Here is a 19,091-nt window from a genome sequence, read left to right as displayed (position 1 = left end):
GTACGGGTTGTGTAACAAAAACAGACACGCAAAATTTACTGCGCGAAATCTGCAAGACATTCATTCCGGCTCCTGAGATTTCTGTATTTTGTCTCAGTAAAAAGAACTAACGGTAGGACGAAAATTTTGTAATGTTGCCAAAAGCTCTCAAGAACATTTTAAAGGCCCAAACTGAAATAAGGAAGCAGCTGTGTGAAACCGTAGAGCCTACTCGGTTCCACGCCGCAAATACACCGCGGGCGAGGAAAGGAACATCGATAAGCGCCTATCACGCTGCTAAACTTCTGCTTTAGATTTTTCTCGGGGGCGCGGGGGTTTCTGCTCGATCTAACCAATCATCCTATATATTCCGGTGTTATATATCCGGTGGAGGCTGTATTTGCATCTTACTTGAACTTTTAAAAAGGTAATAGGTGTTATACATCGTTATCAAAGTAAACCTTCGCTGACGCTGACATAAACTCACGCATTTCAGTGATACAGGTCAGTTCACATTTTTCCTTGATCAGGAATCGGTTCTGGTTGCCCCCGCAACCACTGTAGGAGAACTTCTCGCACTTGCCAGTCGTCGTGTTTAAAAACCACCTGGGCAGCCGAGCTTTGCAGAATCCAGGATCCGGCTTCTGGGCGCACTGGCTTTCAAACTTTGCATCCGCTGGAAAATAAAAAGTCGCGTACAGCTGAAAACATTTACGATGTCGCCAATGAATAGCCTAGCCGCTTTTGCAGTCGGCTTAACTAAGCGACTTTTTTTCCAATTTCCACGTGTTTTTGAATTCCAAAAGACAATGGGCACATTTTCTGAACAGTGTGCCCCTTCTTGCCAATGCCTAATGTTAAGCACCGCTGTGGGTGAGATATTTAGGCGTTTCGAGGTCGCGCTTTCTATAATATGTCCTAAGATACCAGAAAACCAGAGTTTTTTGGGTTATAGATGTCATCGGCTGCCTAAATGACTTAGACAAGAATTCTAGCCTGTAATATGACAGGATGTTGTGTAAAGCTCAGGCTTACTTATAATTGTGGACACAAACATCACCTTAAATTTAGACGTAGCGGCATACTCCAATACGTAACGCTTAAGGCAAGTATCAGTCTCATAATATATCTATGCAAGAAATTAGTTTTGCACAACGGCGATTACCGGCATTAATCGCTAAGAGAATTGAAATGTGGTAGAGTCATCTTCTCACTCCAACTAAAATTGATCGTTAAATTGAAATATTCCCTTTATTTATAGGAATGTTTTAAGGAAGGAACTTCGGGTTAACAATCAGCGGCAAAGGAGTAGTTCATATTTGGTATATGAAAGAACCACACACATGTTTCACACAAACGGTGTCTAAAAACTGCTGAAATTGGGAGAAATTGCGGAATGATTGGATAAAAATTTGGACCGCGATTCCACAACTGGTAATGCAAAGAATCAGTGGTAGCAAGTATATCGTCGTTAATACGCGCAGAAATATGCCTTCGCGATGTCATAGTAATTCTGCCGTTATTGGCGATGTGTGAAGGGAGTCCACAATCGCTGAAACCAACGAAAGCGTAAGAAAATTTTCCATTTATTTCTATTAGTCTTTAAACATAAATTGTTGTTTTCACGAATAGGATATGAATGGTGTAATTTATTTATTGCAGAAAGACAGTTCATTAGAAAGTGGATTGAGAACAACATGTCGCTGGTGGGATCCAAACCCACGACCTGCTAATTCTGCGTACTGCGCTCTACCAACTGAGCTATGGCGGCGCCTGTAGAATCTTCTACATTCTCAGGGGTTTATGTTCCTGTAAGCTCATTGTCACAGGCTTGGCTAGTGCCACTGTCGGCCATAGCGGCGCATCTAGAAGGCCCTGTATCACCGCAGAAGTCGCCTGGAACTTCATCGGACAATGAGGGCGAAAGCTCTGCGAGAACCCTCTTATGCAATCGATGGCATCTAGGCTGCCAAATCTGTGGCCGTAGTTAAGCTATTGAGCAGACAAGGGTAGGTAAACGAGTGACTCGTTACTGGATACATACGGTATAAAGTAAACCAGTAGTTATCGAAACTATAAATAGAGGAATTTCTTGGTTCATTTTTGTTAGTGTTTTTTTTTTGTGCGATGCTGCAACTTGGAAGCAAGTTCCAATAATTTTCATTTCGCAGATAAACATTTAACGCACGACCCTCTGGACCAATGGGGATTTTGTGGACAATCCAATTAAAACTACGGCGATTTCTGCGTTGAACGCGAGCATAACGCTGTCGTGCAAAATGTTGTACATCACCTCAACCATCGCCGTTTCCTACGTTCACACGCACTCCGATGTGCGATGCGGACACTTTCTTGACGGCATCGACAACGACAGAAGACGCGTTAGCCAGGAAGCTTCACCAAAATAGCTAGCGTCGTCGAAGAAGCATGGCTCGTGTCTCGAGGAGTTATCCAAGTTTTAGCAAACAATGAGCGCAGTGGTGGCTACAATGAACAGAGTATATCAAATTTAACTCTACTTTCACACGCCCCCCGTCACCCGGCACAAACTGTGGCGTACGTAGCCCAATCTGGGCTGCACAACACAGGAAAACACTTTTTTTCGTCTCAATTTATTCACTTTTACTTCTGTTGAAGCGCCACGCATACGCTGATCAGCTTTATATGTCGAGGCTGCACCTTTAGTGTAGAAGACTCTGCAGTAGACCAGTTCGAAATAACGCTATGTTAGTGGCCACTGCAGTATGCTCCGACATCTCAATACAGAGTAGGTCGAGCATCGCGCCCCTACATGAAGACGACCGCCGGGGCCAGGGGACCTTTCCAGGAAGGGCTGCATGAATCCATGACAACATCCCTTTGGTTGGGCCAGTCGTCACACCATGTGGATTATTTTCCATAGCGTCACGCTTCTCCCTGCAACGCTATGCCTCCAAATACTCACACCAGAGGGATACCTCACGGACTACGACAATAAAATAAACTGATCTAGTGATGCGCGAGATTTTTGCAGTTTGCTACATTACTGTAACCAGTCGCGCTAGTCTATACCCCGCTTAACTACCGGACGACTGCCGTCTCCTTGGCTGTGCCAAGCCTGCGTCTACATTGTTGTGTTTAAGATGAATTAAGGGGGGTAAACCCAGACTGTCAGACGTCTGCATGTTTTTAGCGTTAAGAGCGGGGAAATAAGCCACGATGGCAGAAAGACAACACACACCCTGAGCGCTGCCAAGCAGTCGGTTTAAGCGTTGTGTATTACGCTTTACCGCAGTCGGATAACCGTTGGAATGCTCATCCGTTGAGGATATTGACTAGCTGAAAGCAAGGCAATCGATCGGCTCGTAATCGGCTATACCCGGTAGCTTAAGAACCAACTGCCACTTACAAAAATACAGGCTCTCCGACAATTTTCGAGGCCACACTGTCGACTTTTACGCCGTAAAGTATAGAATTTATGCAATCTGTAAACTTAAAAACTTTGTGGGGTGTACAAAAATTTGTCATTCTCACATTTCAGAACCCTGGTAGCTTCATAGGTGTGTTCATGAGGTGCCAAATTGTGCTCCTAAATAGTAGACCTTCTGGCCGCGGAACATTTCACGCAGACTGTGGTTATTACTTGAGCTGTCTTATGGCCTAAGAAAGCTGTATTTACGATGGAATCGGGAAAGCTTGGTGGTTAATGCGGGAGTATTAATTAGAATGCCTATTAAAAGAAAACGTGGCGTCAATTTCAAGTGTGCAGCTGAGTGCAGAGAAGTGCAGTGAGAAGAGATTTGTGACGTCATGAAGGAGGAAGCGCAGCTGAGGGAAGGAAAATTTAAATAACCACCATAAAATTGAAAAAATTGGAAGTGCAATTAAAATTTTTGAAAATGAAAGTAATGCAGTTGGATTTGTGGCCAGAACCGATATCAAAATTAGAATTGCAAATGGAACTGCAAATAGAATTGCAAGGATTGGAATTGCTGTCTCAAAATAGGAAACTAAGCAGAACAATTTTTCAAAGAAATTGATGGCGATGATCATAATGATAATGATACTGACATCTCATGGAGCACGGATATCAGCGGGCAGTGGGTGCCATGGAACGAGGTATTTTCGTTTGCTCATGGTGGGGTTAAACACCCAACCTTGGGCAAACGCAAAAGGAAAACTAAAGTATCGTTCCTGCGAATTAATTCAGTTCGGCAACATAATTCACTCAAGAAATCGGAGCCCACATATTGACCCCTTTACCTTCGTTTCAATCTCATTGACAACTCGTTGATATTTAGTGCACATTTTAAAGATTCGCGAAAGAGAAAATCAGGTTCGTAATTATTCCTTAGGGAAAAATTCCAATTCCAAAGATGTCAATGCAAGGCTCTTTTAAGACGGTCAAAAATGGCAGCCCCGATTTGCTTCATTATTAAATATGGCGTTGAAGGTTTGCTTTATATATGGCGTTATTATTACAAACGAACGAAATGAGGTCACAGAGTTCGATTCTGCGCAGCCTTGAACCTGTATTACACGCAAGATATGTATGCTGTCGACTGTATCAGATTTGAGTAAAGACTCACGTCTGCTTCAGTTTGGCTAGGCATAAATTTTGGTATTGATAGTGGAAAGTTCGAAGTTTCTATAATCTCTTGGCAACTAGTGACTTAGGAGTGGGCATCGAGAATATTGCTGCTTGCTGAGTGCAGGAGGCAAAGATCAACTGCGTTTGCTGACCATCTAAATTCTTGTTTCTTGTGCTTCCTTTTAATTAATGAGCGAAACAAGGTTTAAATTTCACGCAAAGGCGCAGCAAGTTTCATTTGCTTTGCCACGATGACAAAGTGAAAGCAGCTCCAGACATCAATATTGGCTTCCGCTACTTCGTCGCGGATATCAATGAAAAGTCTTACTTGCATAGACCTAACCAGCAGCACCTTGAATGCCTAGTCGGTCAAACCATGTTCGCTTCTTACAGTACCTTGGTCAGCTAAAAAAAAAGGATCCTAGTTTCGTTGGTTGCTGGAAATGTTCCGTTACTGAAACTTGTTTGTTGAGTGTAGAGAAATTAAAATTTCGAAATACTCTCCTCATGGTTCCAGGTGGTACATAGGTTACCTAGGCGTAGAAGTTAACCAAATGCTCGCCTTATTACGTAACGGCCATCCTCATATATCCTGCTGCTTGGTGCGAGATATGCTCGGTGCATGGTGCGCCTATGAAGTACGTGATACTATACTTGCACTTATGGTTCCAAAACGCTATGACGACGGACATAAATTTTGTTCCTATGGACTATGCTGTTGAAATGACATTATGTTGTTGCGGGTGTTCAATCAGCATGCCAAATACATACACTGATGGGCCACTTAAGCAACTGGCAATTGTGTACTTGTAAGCGGGCCAGCAAGCTAGTCAGCGCAGCGCGTATAACATGTTAATAAACATGGTCATCAACCCTGAGCTCATATTAGCAACTAAAGTGTGTAAAGGAAAAACGAGCTAAAATAGCGTATTCATTCAGTTATGCCTCGCCCAAGGTACTCGGCACTCGCGAAAAGGGCATCGTCTCAATTTTCCAGGAACGTATTTGACCTGCCGCTTTGTTGAGTAGTAGGCGCTCGGCAGCAGAGCCCGACAACACAGATTCAAAGCCAGCCGCGGCAGCTGCTTATGCATGGAGGCGGATTAAAAGGTGTCTGTGGCGTATGCGCGTTAAATAGCTGCACTTAGCCGTAATTGTTCCACAGCAGTTCTGTATACCGCCCCTCAAGTGTGTTGCTTCGGGCGTGCAACCCGAAGTACCATGCCGGTACAGTTCTTTGATAGCGTCATAACAGCTGTAAGAATCACAGTGCAGGCTAATAATACAGCAATCTGAATTATGCGCTGATTTTTAGAAAGCTCCGTGCTTTTTGTGGCGCAAAGCAGCCACGAACGCCAACCCAAGTTTCATGCACCAGAAGTCCATGTGCCAACGAATATTTATTTCTTATCCTGATTTGAAGCTATGGACGGCCTTGCGGACTTTTAACATTGTAGTCCGACCAACGATCTCCGGCATTTCAGCTCCGTATAAGCGATAAGCCGGATAATTGGCACCAATAAGTCCTCTCCAGTACGGGCGTCACTAGCCTCGCTGTTCACTTCAGGAGGACACACGCCCCGCAAAACTATCGGTCTGCAACAAATTGTTAAAACGATTACGATACTCCCTAATGCAAATTTAGAGCGTAGCTCTCCCTGCTTCATTGGTGGGGATGACCTTGTCTTTCGGCTGCGCAAACAGCAGGGTCCTCTCGAAGGCAACGCCTTGCCTCTACTTGGCACCGCGAACTCATGCGTCCACTCGGCGGCGGCGATAAGCTTGTGCTTCAGCGGCGCGAACCTCTGCATTCTCTGAGGTCGGCGGTTCTGATCCTCTGCTCGGGCAGCTCGTTTAGCAGCAGCGGAAGGCGAAGCATTTCCACGTTTGCGCCGCTCAATCCTCAGAAATAACTGGCTGAGATTATTTTGTATTGCATTATATAAGCAGACGGTTTATACTAGGAAGACAATACTGTAAGTGGCGTTAGTCTATCGCATGCAGCACATTTTCCAGCACCGCCCGCCATCGGAGCGGAGCGTGGCGCGAGTGTGAGGAGCACACTCTAAAAAAAAGAGGTGTAAAAAAAGGGTAACAAGGGGGTAACTTCGAATTTTACCCCTTCTCGGCAGGCATGGAATAACTTTGCACCCTTGAAATACCTGCTGCGAGACGTTTAGTCTGTTTCGTGAAAGTTGCACCTTTCTTATCCCTTTTTGTCAGTGTTGAGAACTTTGCACTTGCGCAGTATATCCATGCTAGCGGGTCCTTTTTACTGAAAAGCGCAGTTTTCTTTTTTCTTAAGAAGTAAACTTTGAAGCACGGCAGTTCTAGTTGATCAAAAAGACATCTTTTATCTATGTTGAAGTTAGAGCAAAATGTCTTATAAGAAGAAAAAGCTTTGTATAGAAGCTTTGCTGTTTTTTATCCTCCGAGAGTTGCTGATCATAACTTATCACTCTAGGTGTAATTTTCTCTTTAGCAACAAAACTGAAAACAATGACAATGATGAATATTTTTTTATGGTGCAATGCTCAAAGAGGCAGCCAGAAGAAATGCATGTATGTGATGTCAGGATTGATTTCCGCACCTTCGTTTTTTAAACTTGCATGGATCAAGGTTTTTGTAATTCTTCATTTCTCAAATACGAGGTAGCACATTGTTTTACTTATAGCTTTAAGACGGTGCCGTGACCAACGTTGTTTTGTTAAAGCACGTCGGATGAGGGCAGTTGCATGAACACGTCCTTGAAGCAAGTTGTTCTTAAGCGGTGAGCACCCTCAGCGATGTAAAGTTGGACCCTCGTGGTAGTACGCGCGACGCGTTTGTACTCCGACGTAAGCGCGCGCGGCACGGCGACGTCACGCTGGCCACAGCGAGACCCTCTACACTCCAACGGCGTTTGACCGCCGACGCGTTCGGCGGGTTCGGTGCACCTCGACCACACCAGCGGCAACTTGGAGTGTGTTTCGATTTCGCTCCGAGCACGTCAGTCTCCGCCGGCCCGGCCAGACCGGTTCCGCCTCTCGTCGAGGCGGCATTTTCCCGTTTTCCAAAAATGATGGGAACCGTCTGGAGTTCAGGTTTGCACAGATTAAGGAGAATACCCCACTCCATTTCTGAAAAGTTACAATGGAGGGCGACTGACTCATCTCTCTTCACACTACCCCGGTTCTGGGTAGAGTAAGAAGTGAAAACCAGTCTGTGAACGAGGGTGTCTGTCGGAAAGCAACTTGTTTTAAGTCAGTTTTTCTGGAATTTTGAAAGTTGAAACCGAAAATTTTTCTTCACCTGAATACATGCTTTTAATTTCCTGCTCTGCCAACAGAGGGAATGTGAGTCAATCGCCTTCCATTTTATTCTTTTTATAAAAGGAGAGAGAGTGACGGCCCTTAATCTCAGTGAACCTGAAGCCCCACAGGTTACCATCAAATATCGAGATCGAGTGTAAAGGGTGGTTCACATTGTGATGACCCCCATAATGCGCAGGTCCACACGGGACGGAGAGGCAAAGAGACACCGTATGGCTCAGTTTAAACAAACAGGTATATTCAATAATTACACATGATGAAGATTATACATCAGAGGCTGGGGCGTCCGAGCTTACGTGCCGACGACTTCATGGGGGCGATGGAGTGGCTCCGGAGTTGGGCTCGAGCGGTTGCTGGCAGAAGCTGCACGCCGTCGGGGCTTCGGCGCTGAAGGCCCTCTTGGCGAATGATGTCGTCCTGAGCGTGTATGCAGTAGAATTTCAATAGTCGTCCGTTTCTTCGAGGATGGTTCCCAAACCCTTCCTCTAGTGTCGTTCGGCTTGGAAGATGAACAGGAGGCGAGCTTGTAGATGATGACAGCAGAGCATAATTTTACAACAGAACAAACTTTGCACTACTTTACTCATCGACCGGGCAGGTTAGTGCCTAAGTAGCATCACATTTCATACTAAGCATGGAGCCCCAGCTCAGACTGAACTGCATCCGTTTACATGCGCTTTTAAGCACTTGATTAACAAAGGACTAAGGGCGGTCATTTCCAGTGGCCCGCCCAAAGCATCAATTCTCCAATCCAAAATAACATGCGAGATGGGGACCACCCCTTGGGCTGGGCTTAGCCTCGACCCCAGAGTCTGTTAACAATACAGACTAAATAAACAACAAAAACGCCACCACTCTCTCTCAAGTGAGAGTATACACAGGCTCTCTCTTCGGAGCTAATTCACTAGCGCCTGTCTTTCCACATTCTTGGCGAGTACTGCCTGTCCGCCATGACAGGTGTCCGTCGCGGCCCTTCTGGGAAGCTGTGGGTGCCTTCCCGGCGATAGCCCACGACAAAGGGGGGGGAGGGAAAGAATGTCGTCTTCGCGGTTTCGCATAGCGTCGGCTGTGGTACGGCGCGCTCTGGCCCGCTGACAGCTCCCTTGTCCTGGAATGTAACCGGAAATTGGGGAGGATAAAGCCTGTTTCCCCGGGGCGGCGGCGGGACCGGTTTTTCTGGTCGTCACTCAAAGAGCATGGCTGGGTAATTGATGATGCCGCTGTCACGGGTCTCCGTCTATGCCGCGCCGTCGAACGTGGATCCTCGTAGCACACACGGAATGTCACACTCGCTCACCCTCCAGAAGAATGTTCTCCGAACATTTGAGTCCAAGCAGCTCCCCTTGTCTTTCTCAATCGCCTCGCACAGTGCGTCCGACAAAACACTTTTCGCTGCACTCAACACCACTGCACAACACCATATGCCTCCGCTGTCAATACTGGCGTCTCCAGGGGCAGCACTGATCTTCTTTTACAGATAAACATGAAACTCAGCACCCAAGCCTCTCCTTTCTAGTCCAAACTGGACGAAATAAATTTACCACAGTTACAAAGGAGCTCCCACTTCTAGCACGATCACGGCACAGACAAAAATATAGATAACGAAAGGAAGTAGGGCAGGTTCTGCATGCGCTCCGCATGCTCTCCTGTGCAGGTGTTACTTAATGACAGAAAGGTTTAACTACCAACTCCGATAACTTAACACATAAGCACATAGCAATGTTATGAGCTGCGGCATTACACAATTCTAACCAGTTCACAACTCCGCTCTGTTTACGCCATTAGTCCGACTTAGCTTTCCGATTTCGCAGCGGATATCGGCCTTCATGAGTCATACTAAGTAAGTCTGTGCCCCTTTGTCTGCTTTGGGACTCGCGAGGGCTCGTGGCAGGAGCCTCTCCTGGCGTTATCTGCGCGGCAACCTCGCGCGCTTCTTCTTCTAGCAATGCATGAAGTAAATCCGGTGGCATTCCGGCCGTCACCTCGGGCGCCTGCCGAACAAATGCAGGAGAGGGCGTTTCTTGCGAACTATCTGCGCGCTTCGCTTCACTTCTGTCCCCATCAAAATCCGCGCTTTCCCTTTCCTCATTTCGTGAATACTGAACCGGTGCCGACTTGAGGCGATTTGCGTGTATCCTTATCAAACGCCGGTTCACGTCTCGGACTCTGAAGTTTACCGGAGAAAGCTTCTCGACAACCTCGCACGGTCCTCTCCACTTCGTCTGGAACTTACGAGCTAGCCCAATCTGCCTTTGGCAGTTTTCAATGTACACGCTGTCCCCCACATCAAACGGCGCGTCTCTAGCACTGCGATCGTGCACCTCCTTCCTGCGCTTCGCCGCTTTCTTTAAGGACTCCTTTGCGATGTCCCTCGCCACTTGCAAGCGCGATTCTAGCTCAACCTTATAGTCGTCCAGTGAAGCGTATGGGACACGACGGGGGCCCTCTGGCACTTCACTAGGCTGGTCCGGGTCTCGGCCGTAGAGAAGAAAGAATGGCGATTCGCCCGTGCTCTCTTGTGCTGCGGAATTGTAGGCAAACATTGCATACGGGAGCCACAAGTCCCAGTCTCGCTGGTCGCGCGAAACAAAATGCGACAGGAACCCGGCCACGGTTTGGTTCAGTCGCTTCACCGCGCCGTTGCAAGCCGGATGGTACGGTGTTGTCTGCTTCTTAGCGATCTTAAGCAGCTCGCAAACTCTCCTCATTAGCTGCGACACGAAGTTCGTTCCCCGATCTGTCAAGAGTTGCCTCGGGGGTCCATGTCGGAGCACGATCTGTTCGACAAATGCTCTTGCAACCGTGTCTGCCTTCTGATCTGGGAGTGCTACCGCTTCCGCGTATTTTGAAAGGTGGTCGACAAATACTAAAATGTACTTGTTTCCGGAAGTGGTCGTGGGCAATGGGCCCATTATGTCCATACCTGTCCGCTCGAAGGGAGCCGAAACCTCAGGGAACGGCTGAATTGGAGCTGGTCTTCGTCCCTTGGGTGTTTTTCTTTCGAGACAGGAATGACACTTCGCACAGTAGTCTCTAACATCCTGTCGCATGCCACTCCAAAAGTACAAACGCTCCACACGCCTGCGTGTCTTTGCTACGCCAAAATGACCGGCGCATGGCGCATCGTGAAACTCGCGAAGAACCCTTTCTGTCCACGACCGAGGTATGACGACTCTCTCCCAAGCGGTTTTCTCTGGTCTCCCTTTCCTGGTTGGCCTCGTGCGCCGACACAGGGTGCCGTCTTTGTCAATGAAATAACCTAGCTGTTCGGGGTGAGACGGTGCGCCCTCTAAGCTTTCGATTATTCGCTTCAGGTCAGGATCTTTGCACTGCTCTGTGCGTAATTCGGCGGGGTCGACTACGGGGACAAACTCATCTATAGCTGCCACGGCAGCTGTGCGGCTGAGTGCATCAGCATTCAGATGTGTCTTTCCTGACTTGTGCTCAACTTCAAAGCAGTATTCCTGCAGGTGTAGATTCCATCTAGCGAGTCGCGAGCTAGGGTCCCTGACACTCATCACCCATTTCAGAGGATGGCAGTCTGTGACTAGCTTGAATTTGCGGCCGTAAAGGTAGCATCTGAAGTGCTTTACTGCCCAGACAACGGCGAGGCACTCCCTTTCCGTAGCTCCGTACTTTTGTTCTGTGGGGCTCAGCTGTCGGCTAGCAAAAGCAACGGGATGTTCTTTGCCCTCGATAACCTGAGATAGCACGGCACCAACTGCGAACTTTGACGCATCTGTGGCCATAACGAAGGGCAAACTAAAATCCGGGTGGCGCAACAGCGGTGCACTCATTAGCTTCCTTTTCAGGGCCCCAAAAGCATTCTCCGCGTTTTCGTCCCAGCGAAAGGCGACATTTTTGGCTGTTAAGGCGGTGAGCGGCTTAGCGAGCTTGGCGAACTCCTTTATGTGCCTTCGGTAGTAACCGATCAGGCCGAGAAACTGCCGGACCTGGCGGACGCTAGTCGGGGATGGAAAATCCGAGACACACCTTAGTTTCTCAGGGTCCGGTCGCACGCCGTCAGCTGAAACAACGTGCCCGAGGTATTTCACCTCGTTTTTGAGGAATTGGCACTTAGAGGGCTTCAGCTTGAGACCCGCTGCTCTTAGTCGCACCAAAACCTGCTCAATATCGCGCAAATGGTTATCAAAACTGTCACTGTATATGATAATGTCATCCATATACACGAAGCACAGCCTCCCCAGAAGACCTGCCAAGATAACATCAGCGGTTCTCTGCCAGACAGCAGGGCTGTTGGCCAGACCCATCGGCATTCTTTTCCATTCATAGTGCCCTGAGGGCGTGTTGAATGCCGTTTTCTCGGCATCTGCCGGATCCATTGCTATCTGCCAGAATCCCGCCGCCATGTCCACTACCGTGAAGTACCTGGCAGAGCCCAGCTGAGAAAGCGTCTCCTGTATATTGGGGATGGGGTATGGATCGATGCGAGTTACGGCATTTAGTTTGCGGTAGTCCACTACCAATAGATACGAGCCATCTGGCTTTTCCACTAATAATGCTGGTGCTCCCCAGGGTGACTTTGAGTGTTCGACAATGCCGCGATCAATCAGGTCCTGCACCTGCCGCTCCATCTCCTCACGTTGGGAGTAAGGAATCCTGTACGCACGCTGGTAAACGGGCGATGAAGTGCCGGTTTCTATCCTGTGCTTTATAACGCCACAGCAGCCCAATTCCAGGTTAGACGCGGCGAATACCTCCGAGTAGTCGTTCAGCAAACCAGCCAGAGCCTCCCTCTCCCTGGATTTTACTTGAGAAAGATCGAACGACACCTTTGGAGCAGCCGAAGGACTAGCATGCTCTACAGTTGCGAGTACCGTATCGGTGGGCTCACGTTGCTCTATCGCAGAGGTGAAGAAAGCCAATGTTTTGTTCTTGGGAAGGCTCAGTGGCTGCTGGCTACAGTTAACCACCCGTAGGGGCACTCTGTGGGCGTCATTAACTGTCACGAGGCACGCGGCTGCCTTCAGGCCATTGCTGAGAGAGTCGACCGGCTCAAGCACTCCCACGGCGCCGCTCTCTACATCTGAAGGCACAAACGCGTACAAAATGTGCTCCGACCAAGGAAGGACGACCGCCTCCTCGACCAGCCGGACGGCAACCCGCGAATATACCTTCTCCAATGATCCCACTGTTTGACGGGTGTCAATATCGGTAAGGCGAATCTCAGCCCCTCTCCTGTTCAAAAACGGAACTTTTGAGCCGCCCGCATTAACCTCTTCCTCAGAGAATGAGACTACTACCTTCCCTTTTCTCAAAAAATCCTGCCCTAATATACCTGACACTCCGTTTGGCAGAGACACCGTGTCCGGGCATACGTAGCAGGGGTGCTCCAATGCAATTCCGCCGAGAGAGAAGTGTAACCGGTAGAGTCCACTTATGCCAAGAGGATCCCCCGTTATGCCTACAAATTTGGTTGCCATACCACCAGACGCTTCCAACACTTCGCGGTCCCCCTTCCTTCGAAGCGTGTTAAAACTGCTCTCCTTAAGCAATGTCACCTTTGACCCCGTATCTATCAACAATTCCATACAACAACCATTTAACTTGCAACGCACAACAGGGCATGCCTCGTCGGCCACACAAACTACCACCACCTCATCATCTACTGCTCCCTCCCCACGCTCCTCAGGCTGGGGAGGACTAACTAGTTTTTTGACTCGGTATCTGGAGCCCCGCTGTAGGCTTGCTTAGGGCATGTCTCGCCTGCTTCTCTTTGTGGCTCCCCACGGCGCACGTTTTGGCAGAACCTGGCGATGTGTCCGCGACCCTGGCAAGCGAAGCATACGATTTCTTCAAAATCTCGCATACCGCGCCTGTAGCTTTGTGGCGGTCTCCGGTTTCCAGCGAATGAGCGCTGTTGAGCGCGCGCTTCAACCTGGTGTTCTACCTGCTGAGATAGCAGCTGTTCTAAGCGATCTAATCGCTCTGTCAAGAGAGCAACCTCAGGGTTGAGCACCGCTCTCTCTATGACGCGTACTCTCGCTGCGGCTGTCGTTAACGCCTCATTTCGTTCCTCATCCAATGCGGCCTCCACGGCTTGGTCGAAATTGCTCGGCTTGCGCGAGAGCACGAACCGGCGCACGGGGTCTTGCAGACCAGCCACGAACAAAGCGGTCATTTCCTCTTTAAGTATATCCTCCGCGTATTTCTTCCTTAGCTGGTCTCCTTCCTCCTCCCTGCTTAACGTATCGCGTGCTAGGCGCTGAAGCCGCGACGCAAATGTTCGCACGTCCTCCCCTACCATCTGTCCGGCGTCACGGAACCTCTGTACCCGCACGTGACGTGGTTCAGTGTCGAAATGCTCAAACGCGAGCTTCTTAAATTCCGCAAATGATTTTGTGGATTTTACTTTTTCGTCTCGCCATGCAAAATCATGAGCAGCGCCTGCCATCTTACACCTCGCCATTCCCAGCATTTGAGCATCGGACCATCCCCCCATTTTCCCAATCTCTTCTAGCATGTAAAAGAAATCGCAGATTGGAACCCCTGTCTTATCTCCCGTAAACGTCGGAATGACGCTTCCTAATGCCAGCATGCTTGCTCCGAGCGACGGCTGTGCGAAATCGCAGATTGGAACCCCTGTCTTATCTCCCGTAAACGTCGGAATGACGCTTCCTAATGCCAGCATGCTTGCTCCGAGCGACGGCTGTGGAGTGGGAGCTCCCTCAGATACAGTCATTTTTTTTTTTTCAAGCCCTCCAGTGCCTCAAGCCTCTCAAATGGGGGTAAAAGTCCCACAATCAGTCCCGTGATTCCCTTTTGATTACAATTTTGAAGTCATGAATGTCACAGCATTCAGAGGACATTTGCTTTTGAGACCCCACTTCTGACACCAGTGTGATGACCCCCATAATGCGCAGGTCCACACGGGACGGAGAGGCAAAGAGACACCGTATGGCTCAGTTTAAACAAACAGGTATATTCAATAATTACACATGATGAAGATTATACATCAGAGGCTGGGGCGTCCGAGCTTACGTGCCGACGACTTCATGGGGGCGATGGAGTGGCTCCGGAGTTGGGCTCGAGCGGTTGCTGGCAGAAGCTGCACGCCGTCGGGGCTTCGGCGCTGAAGGCCCTCTTGGCGAATGATGTCGTCCTGAGCGTGTATGCAGTAGAATTTCAATAGTCGTCCGTTTCTTCGAGGATGGTTCCCAAACCCTTCCTCTAGTGTCGTTCGGCTTGGAAGATGAACAGGAGGCGAGCTTGTAGATGATGACAGCAGAGCATAATTTTACAACAGAACAAACTTTGCACTACTTTACTCATCGACCGGGCAGGTTAGTGCCTAAGTAGCATCACATTTCATACTAAGCATGGAGCCCCAGCTCAGACTGAACTGCATCCGTTTACATGCGCTTTTAAGCACTTGATTAACAAAGGACTAAGGGCGGTCATTTCCAGTGGCCCGCCCAAAGCATCAATTCTCCAATCCAAAATAACATGCGAGATGGGGACCACCCCTTGGGCTGGGCTTAGCCTCGACCCCAGAGTCTGTTAACAATACAGACTAAATAAACAACAAAAACGCCACCACTCTCTCTCAAGTGAGAGTATACACAGGCTCTCTCTTCGGAGCTAATTCACTAGCGCCTGTCTTTCCACATTCTTGGCGAGTACTGCCTGTCCGCCATGACAGGTGTCCGTCGCGGCCCTTCTGGGAAGCTGTGGGTGCCTTCCCGGCGATAGCCCACGACAAAGGGGGGGAGGGAAAGAATGTCGTCTTCGCGGTTTCGCATAGCGTCGGCTGTGGTACGGCGCGCTCTGGCCCGCTGACAGCTCCCTTGTCCTGGAATGTAACCGGAAATTGGGGAGGATAAAGCCTGTTTCCCCGGGGCGGCAGCGGGACCGGTTTTTCTGGTCGTCACTCAAAGAGCATGGCTGGGTAATTGATGATGCCGCTGTCACGGGTCTCCGTCTATGCCGCGCCGTCGAACGTGGATCCTCGTAGCACACACGGAATGTCACAACATGCAAGCGATTCGGCGAATAGAGCGAACAGCGGCGCGGCGCTACGAAGCGTTTCGCGAGCTTTCGGTTCACATTCGTCGCCACTGCGCGTTTCCCACCGCTGCAGTGGCTAGAATTCCAGCCACAGCACACCTATAGTAAACTAGAAGTTTAACTGTTGTACAACCGCTGCTAAAACCAAAGTTGCTGGCAAAAGATATGCGCTTGCAACCGGTTTTGGTGCCCTGCAAACACAAAAAATCATTATATATCAGCACAATTTTATTGTTTATTTTCATTGTTTATTTGAATAAATATAAATCTTTCGTTTTAAGCATTCAACAGCACTTTATATAATTTATTTTTTTAAATAGCACAAACACTGGCCTATGCGCATGCTTTCTTGCACGATGCCTTTACTGGTCACGTGGCAACGCCGAGCCGTCATTGGTTGAGATGCGGTGCTGCCGCGTCGCCGCCGCGAAAATTTCCAACTTGCCCGAACCTCGCCGCTTCAGCCGCTGGAGCTTCCTTCGCCACTTGAGAGAGGGTGTATGCGCCGCGGCGGCGGGATTCGCGAGCGGTTCGCTTACATGTGAAAAGGGCAGTCGCCGAAGGGTATTCTGTTGCACCGTTGTACCTGTTTCGACCTGCTCCTCGCATTCGTAGCCATGCTTTGCACACAAAAGAAGAGAGAGCGAGTATTTATTGTGGATAAGCTAGAGACTAGTGCTGGTACAGGAACGGAACTTGTCGCCCTATAGAGTCAGTGGAAATTTAGGATTCACTGGAATATTTGGCTACTCATTGTGTCAACTCCCCTCTCATACAAATAAAAAAGCATCTTCCCTCTTCCTTTTCGAACAAGAATGTGGAAATGTGAACAAGGGTTTTCGTTTGAAAAATATGTGCTATATTGCAGAGGGTGTTACTATAAATTCTGCAAGTTGTCAACTGACCACTTGCGGATACCAGTAAATCTTTTCCGGAAAGCTTGTTTTCCAACTAAAAGGTCTCGAACCCAAACGACACACTCACATTCTTCTTGAGAAGTAAAACTCCGGATGGTCGCGCGCTGTCTGCGGCCGAGGCTAGACAGGGAGAGGAAAATGCCTTCGTCGCCGTTCCGTGGTGTGTGGGTTGTTCATTGTTCGGGCTACAGGTGCAGAGGGGTGAATAGAGGCAGTTAGAGCGCCGGAAGTTAAAGCGCAGGCGCGATGAATTTTAGCGCCAGGTACAAAAAGCAGTCCAGCCAGCAATATGGCGGTACGTGGAAACGTGTATAGCAAGAAGGAAAAGAGAAAGAAGGGCTTTAGGAGGAGAGAAAAATCATGAATGAGAAGTGCATCCTTCCTTGCCTCTGAAAAACACCGCTCCTGTTGCTGACATGCTGACTTGGAATCCCCTTGAGAATGCAGCCCTTTTGAAATGTGTTGCTTTTATGGAAGCTCCTTTCCCGATCTTTTCACACTGCACTCCTCTCCGGGCGGTAACAGACGAGTTGGTACCTGCTTAGTGGCTTTGTCCTGTGTCTCGCTGCATGTTTCATTAGCTTCCAGTTCTTACATCCCTATTATTCTTCACAATACAGTTTTAACCAACGTCCTAGCGGCTGCCACCTCTGTGGCTAGATTACGGCGGTGAAAGGCAATCCGTTTTCCGTAATCCGCTTATCGCCAACCTTTTTCCGCGTACGCAGCGGAAGGTAGCCTGTGCGACCAAAAATGACACCCGTGACGTCACGGCTTCTTAGAAAAACAAAATGAGGCACTTTTTTCTCGTGTAATTGACTGCTTTCCGTCTTGTTAACGCCTGTAGTCTTTTAACGATTATTTCTACTAATATTGAGGCATAGTTTCTTGCTTTTCATAATCTCGTCCAAGCTGATTTCAGTGGAAACAACTTTACAAGGAACTACATCACGAGAGCGTCCCCAACACATTGAGTCGCTGTTCAAGAGTATCAAAACTTAGTTCAACAAAACTGGCTCTCGTTGCAGAAACTGCTTTATTTTTATAAAAGTGGTGAACACGAATTAATAGTAGATCGACGCGAAGCATTTTTTTTTCGTTGCTGTCCATCGCGTTTGCGAGATGCCTTCAGAGGGATGGATTCGGATAAGGGCCGGAGATAGAGCTCAATCGTGACATTGAGTAGCCTCCGATTTGCTGAGGACATAACTCAGGGTCTAGGGATGAATGGGCCATGGTGTAACGCCAGTATAAGCACTGAGCACAGAAGGTTTGGAGCAAAACTAGATGAGAATAAAAGTTATTATCAACTGGCCGGGAATCGCAAAATAGTTGCACGGCCGCAGGTCCGGACCACAGGCATGAAATCGCTAGGAGAATATGAATGAGGGAGATGGAGAGCACTGACAGGCACTCTAAGGTTATGTCCAGACCTGAAACAAATCTTGCCACACATCGATCAAAAACTTCAACGTTAACGAAAAGGCTTCAAATTGAAATGTGGAAAACAAAGATGTCCATTTGAGTGTTTTAAATAACGCGGCAATCTGGACACCTTTACCAGACATACAGTATCCGCTATGCATACTTTCAGGTTCTGCACAATGGCATGCAGCTGGTTAGAACAGCCACGCATTTTTTTTTAGCACAGCTGCGTCAAACCTTCACTCTGAGATTGCTTTGTGGTTCGTCACGCGTAACATTGGTGCACTCTTCTGAAGCAAGGCAGCCGGAATCGAGACTGGCTCCCTAGGCACTATTATATCACGTTCAAATACGCACGGACCGTTTCCAGTAATGGCAGTGTTATTACGTGCAAGCCCCCGGGTGCGTTTTTTAACTGCATAAAATTTCGGGCTGATGTCTTTGTATTTAAAACAGTGTTTTAAACACCAGTTCTCGAATCCCCACATGCATTTTCCCAGCTGAAGCACAAGCCATGAAATAACATGGAATCAACTTTAACGCATAAGCACCTCTCCCAACTTCGGCACACGCAACCAGCTTCTAGGCGCCCTCTGCAATATGCTGGGCGATAACTAATTTCACATAAAAATAAATCGGAAACCTTTTTCAGCAACGATGAGCCAGACCGTCACGTAGTACTATTTTAGATGATATATTTCAGGGTACTTAAAAATGATGAGCACTTTTCTACACGTATTTTTATTACGCAGCCATACAGTATAATGTCCGAAAATGGCAATATTTAGGCCATTTCCCTGGGGCTGCTATCCTTATTGGCCGGAGCACGCTGTGAAAATCGTTGGTTAATGGTGCAAAGCT

At 48.3% G+C, this 19,091-nt stretch overlaps 1 protein-coding gene across 3 annotated transcripts in view; it reads right to left on the bottom strand.

Moving 5' to 3' along the window:
• Nucleotides 1–19,091, bottom strand: part of LOC144134672 (kunitz-type serine protease inhibitor 6-like) — a 46,869-nt gene that overhangs the window by 9,320 nt on the left and 18,458 nt on the right. For all 3 annotated transcript variants that reach the window (XM_077667527.1, XM_077667528.1, XM_077667529.1), the window contains exon 2: nucleotides 467–655. In XM_077667527.1, coding sequence (XP_077523653.1) covers nucleotides 467–655 — 189 coding nt within the window. The remainder of the gene's footprint in view (nucleotides 1–466; nucleotides 656–19,091) is intronic.

The sequence above is a fragment of the Amblyomma americanum genome, chromosome 5 (genome assembly GCF_052857255.1).
Source record: "Amblyomma americanum isolate KBUSLIRL-KWMA chromosome 5, ASM5285725v1, whole genome shotgun sequence".
NCBI lineage: Eukaryota > Metazoa > Arthropoda > Arachnida > Ixodida > Ixodidae > Amblyomma > Amblyomma americanum.
Note: the sequence above shows the minus strand (reverse complement) of the source record. Positions and strands in the feature narration are given on the sequence as shown.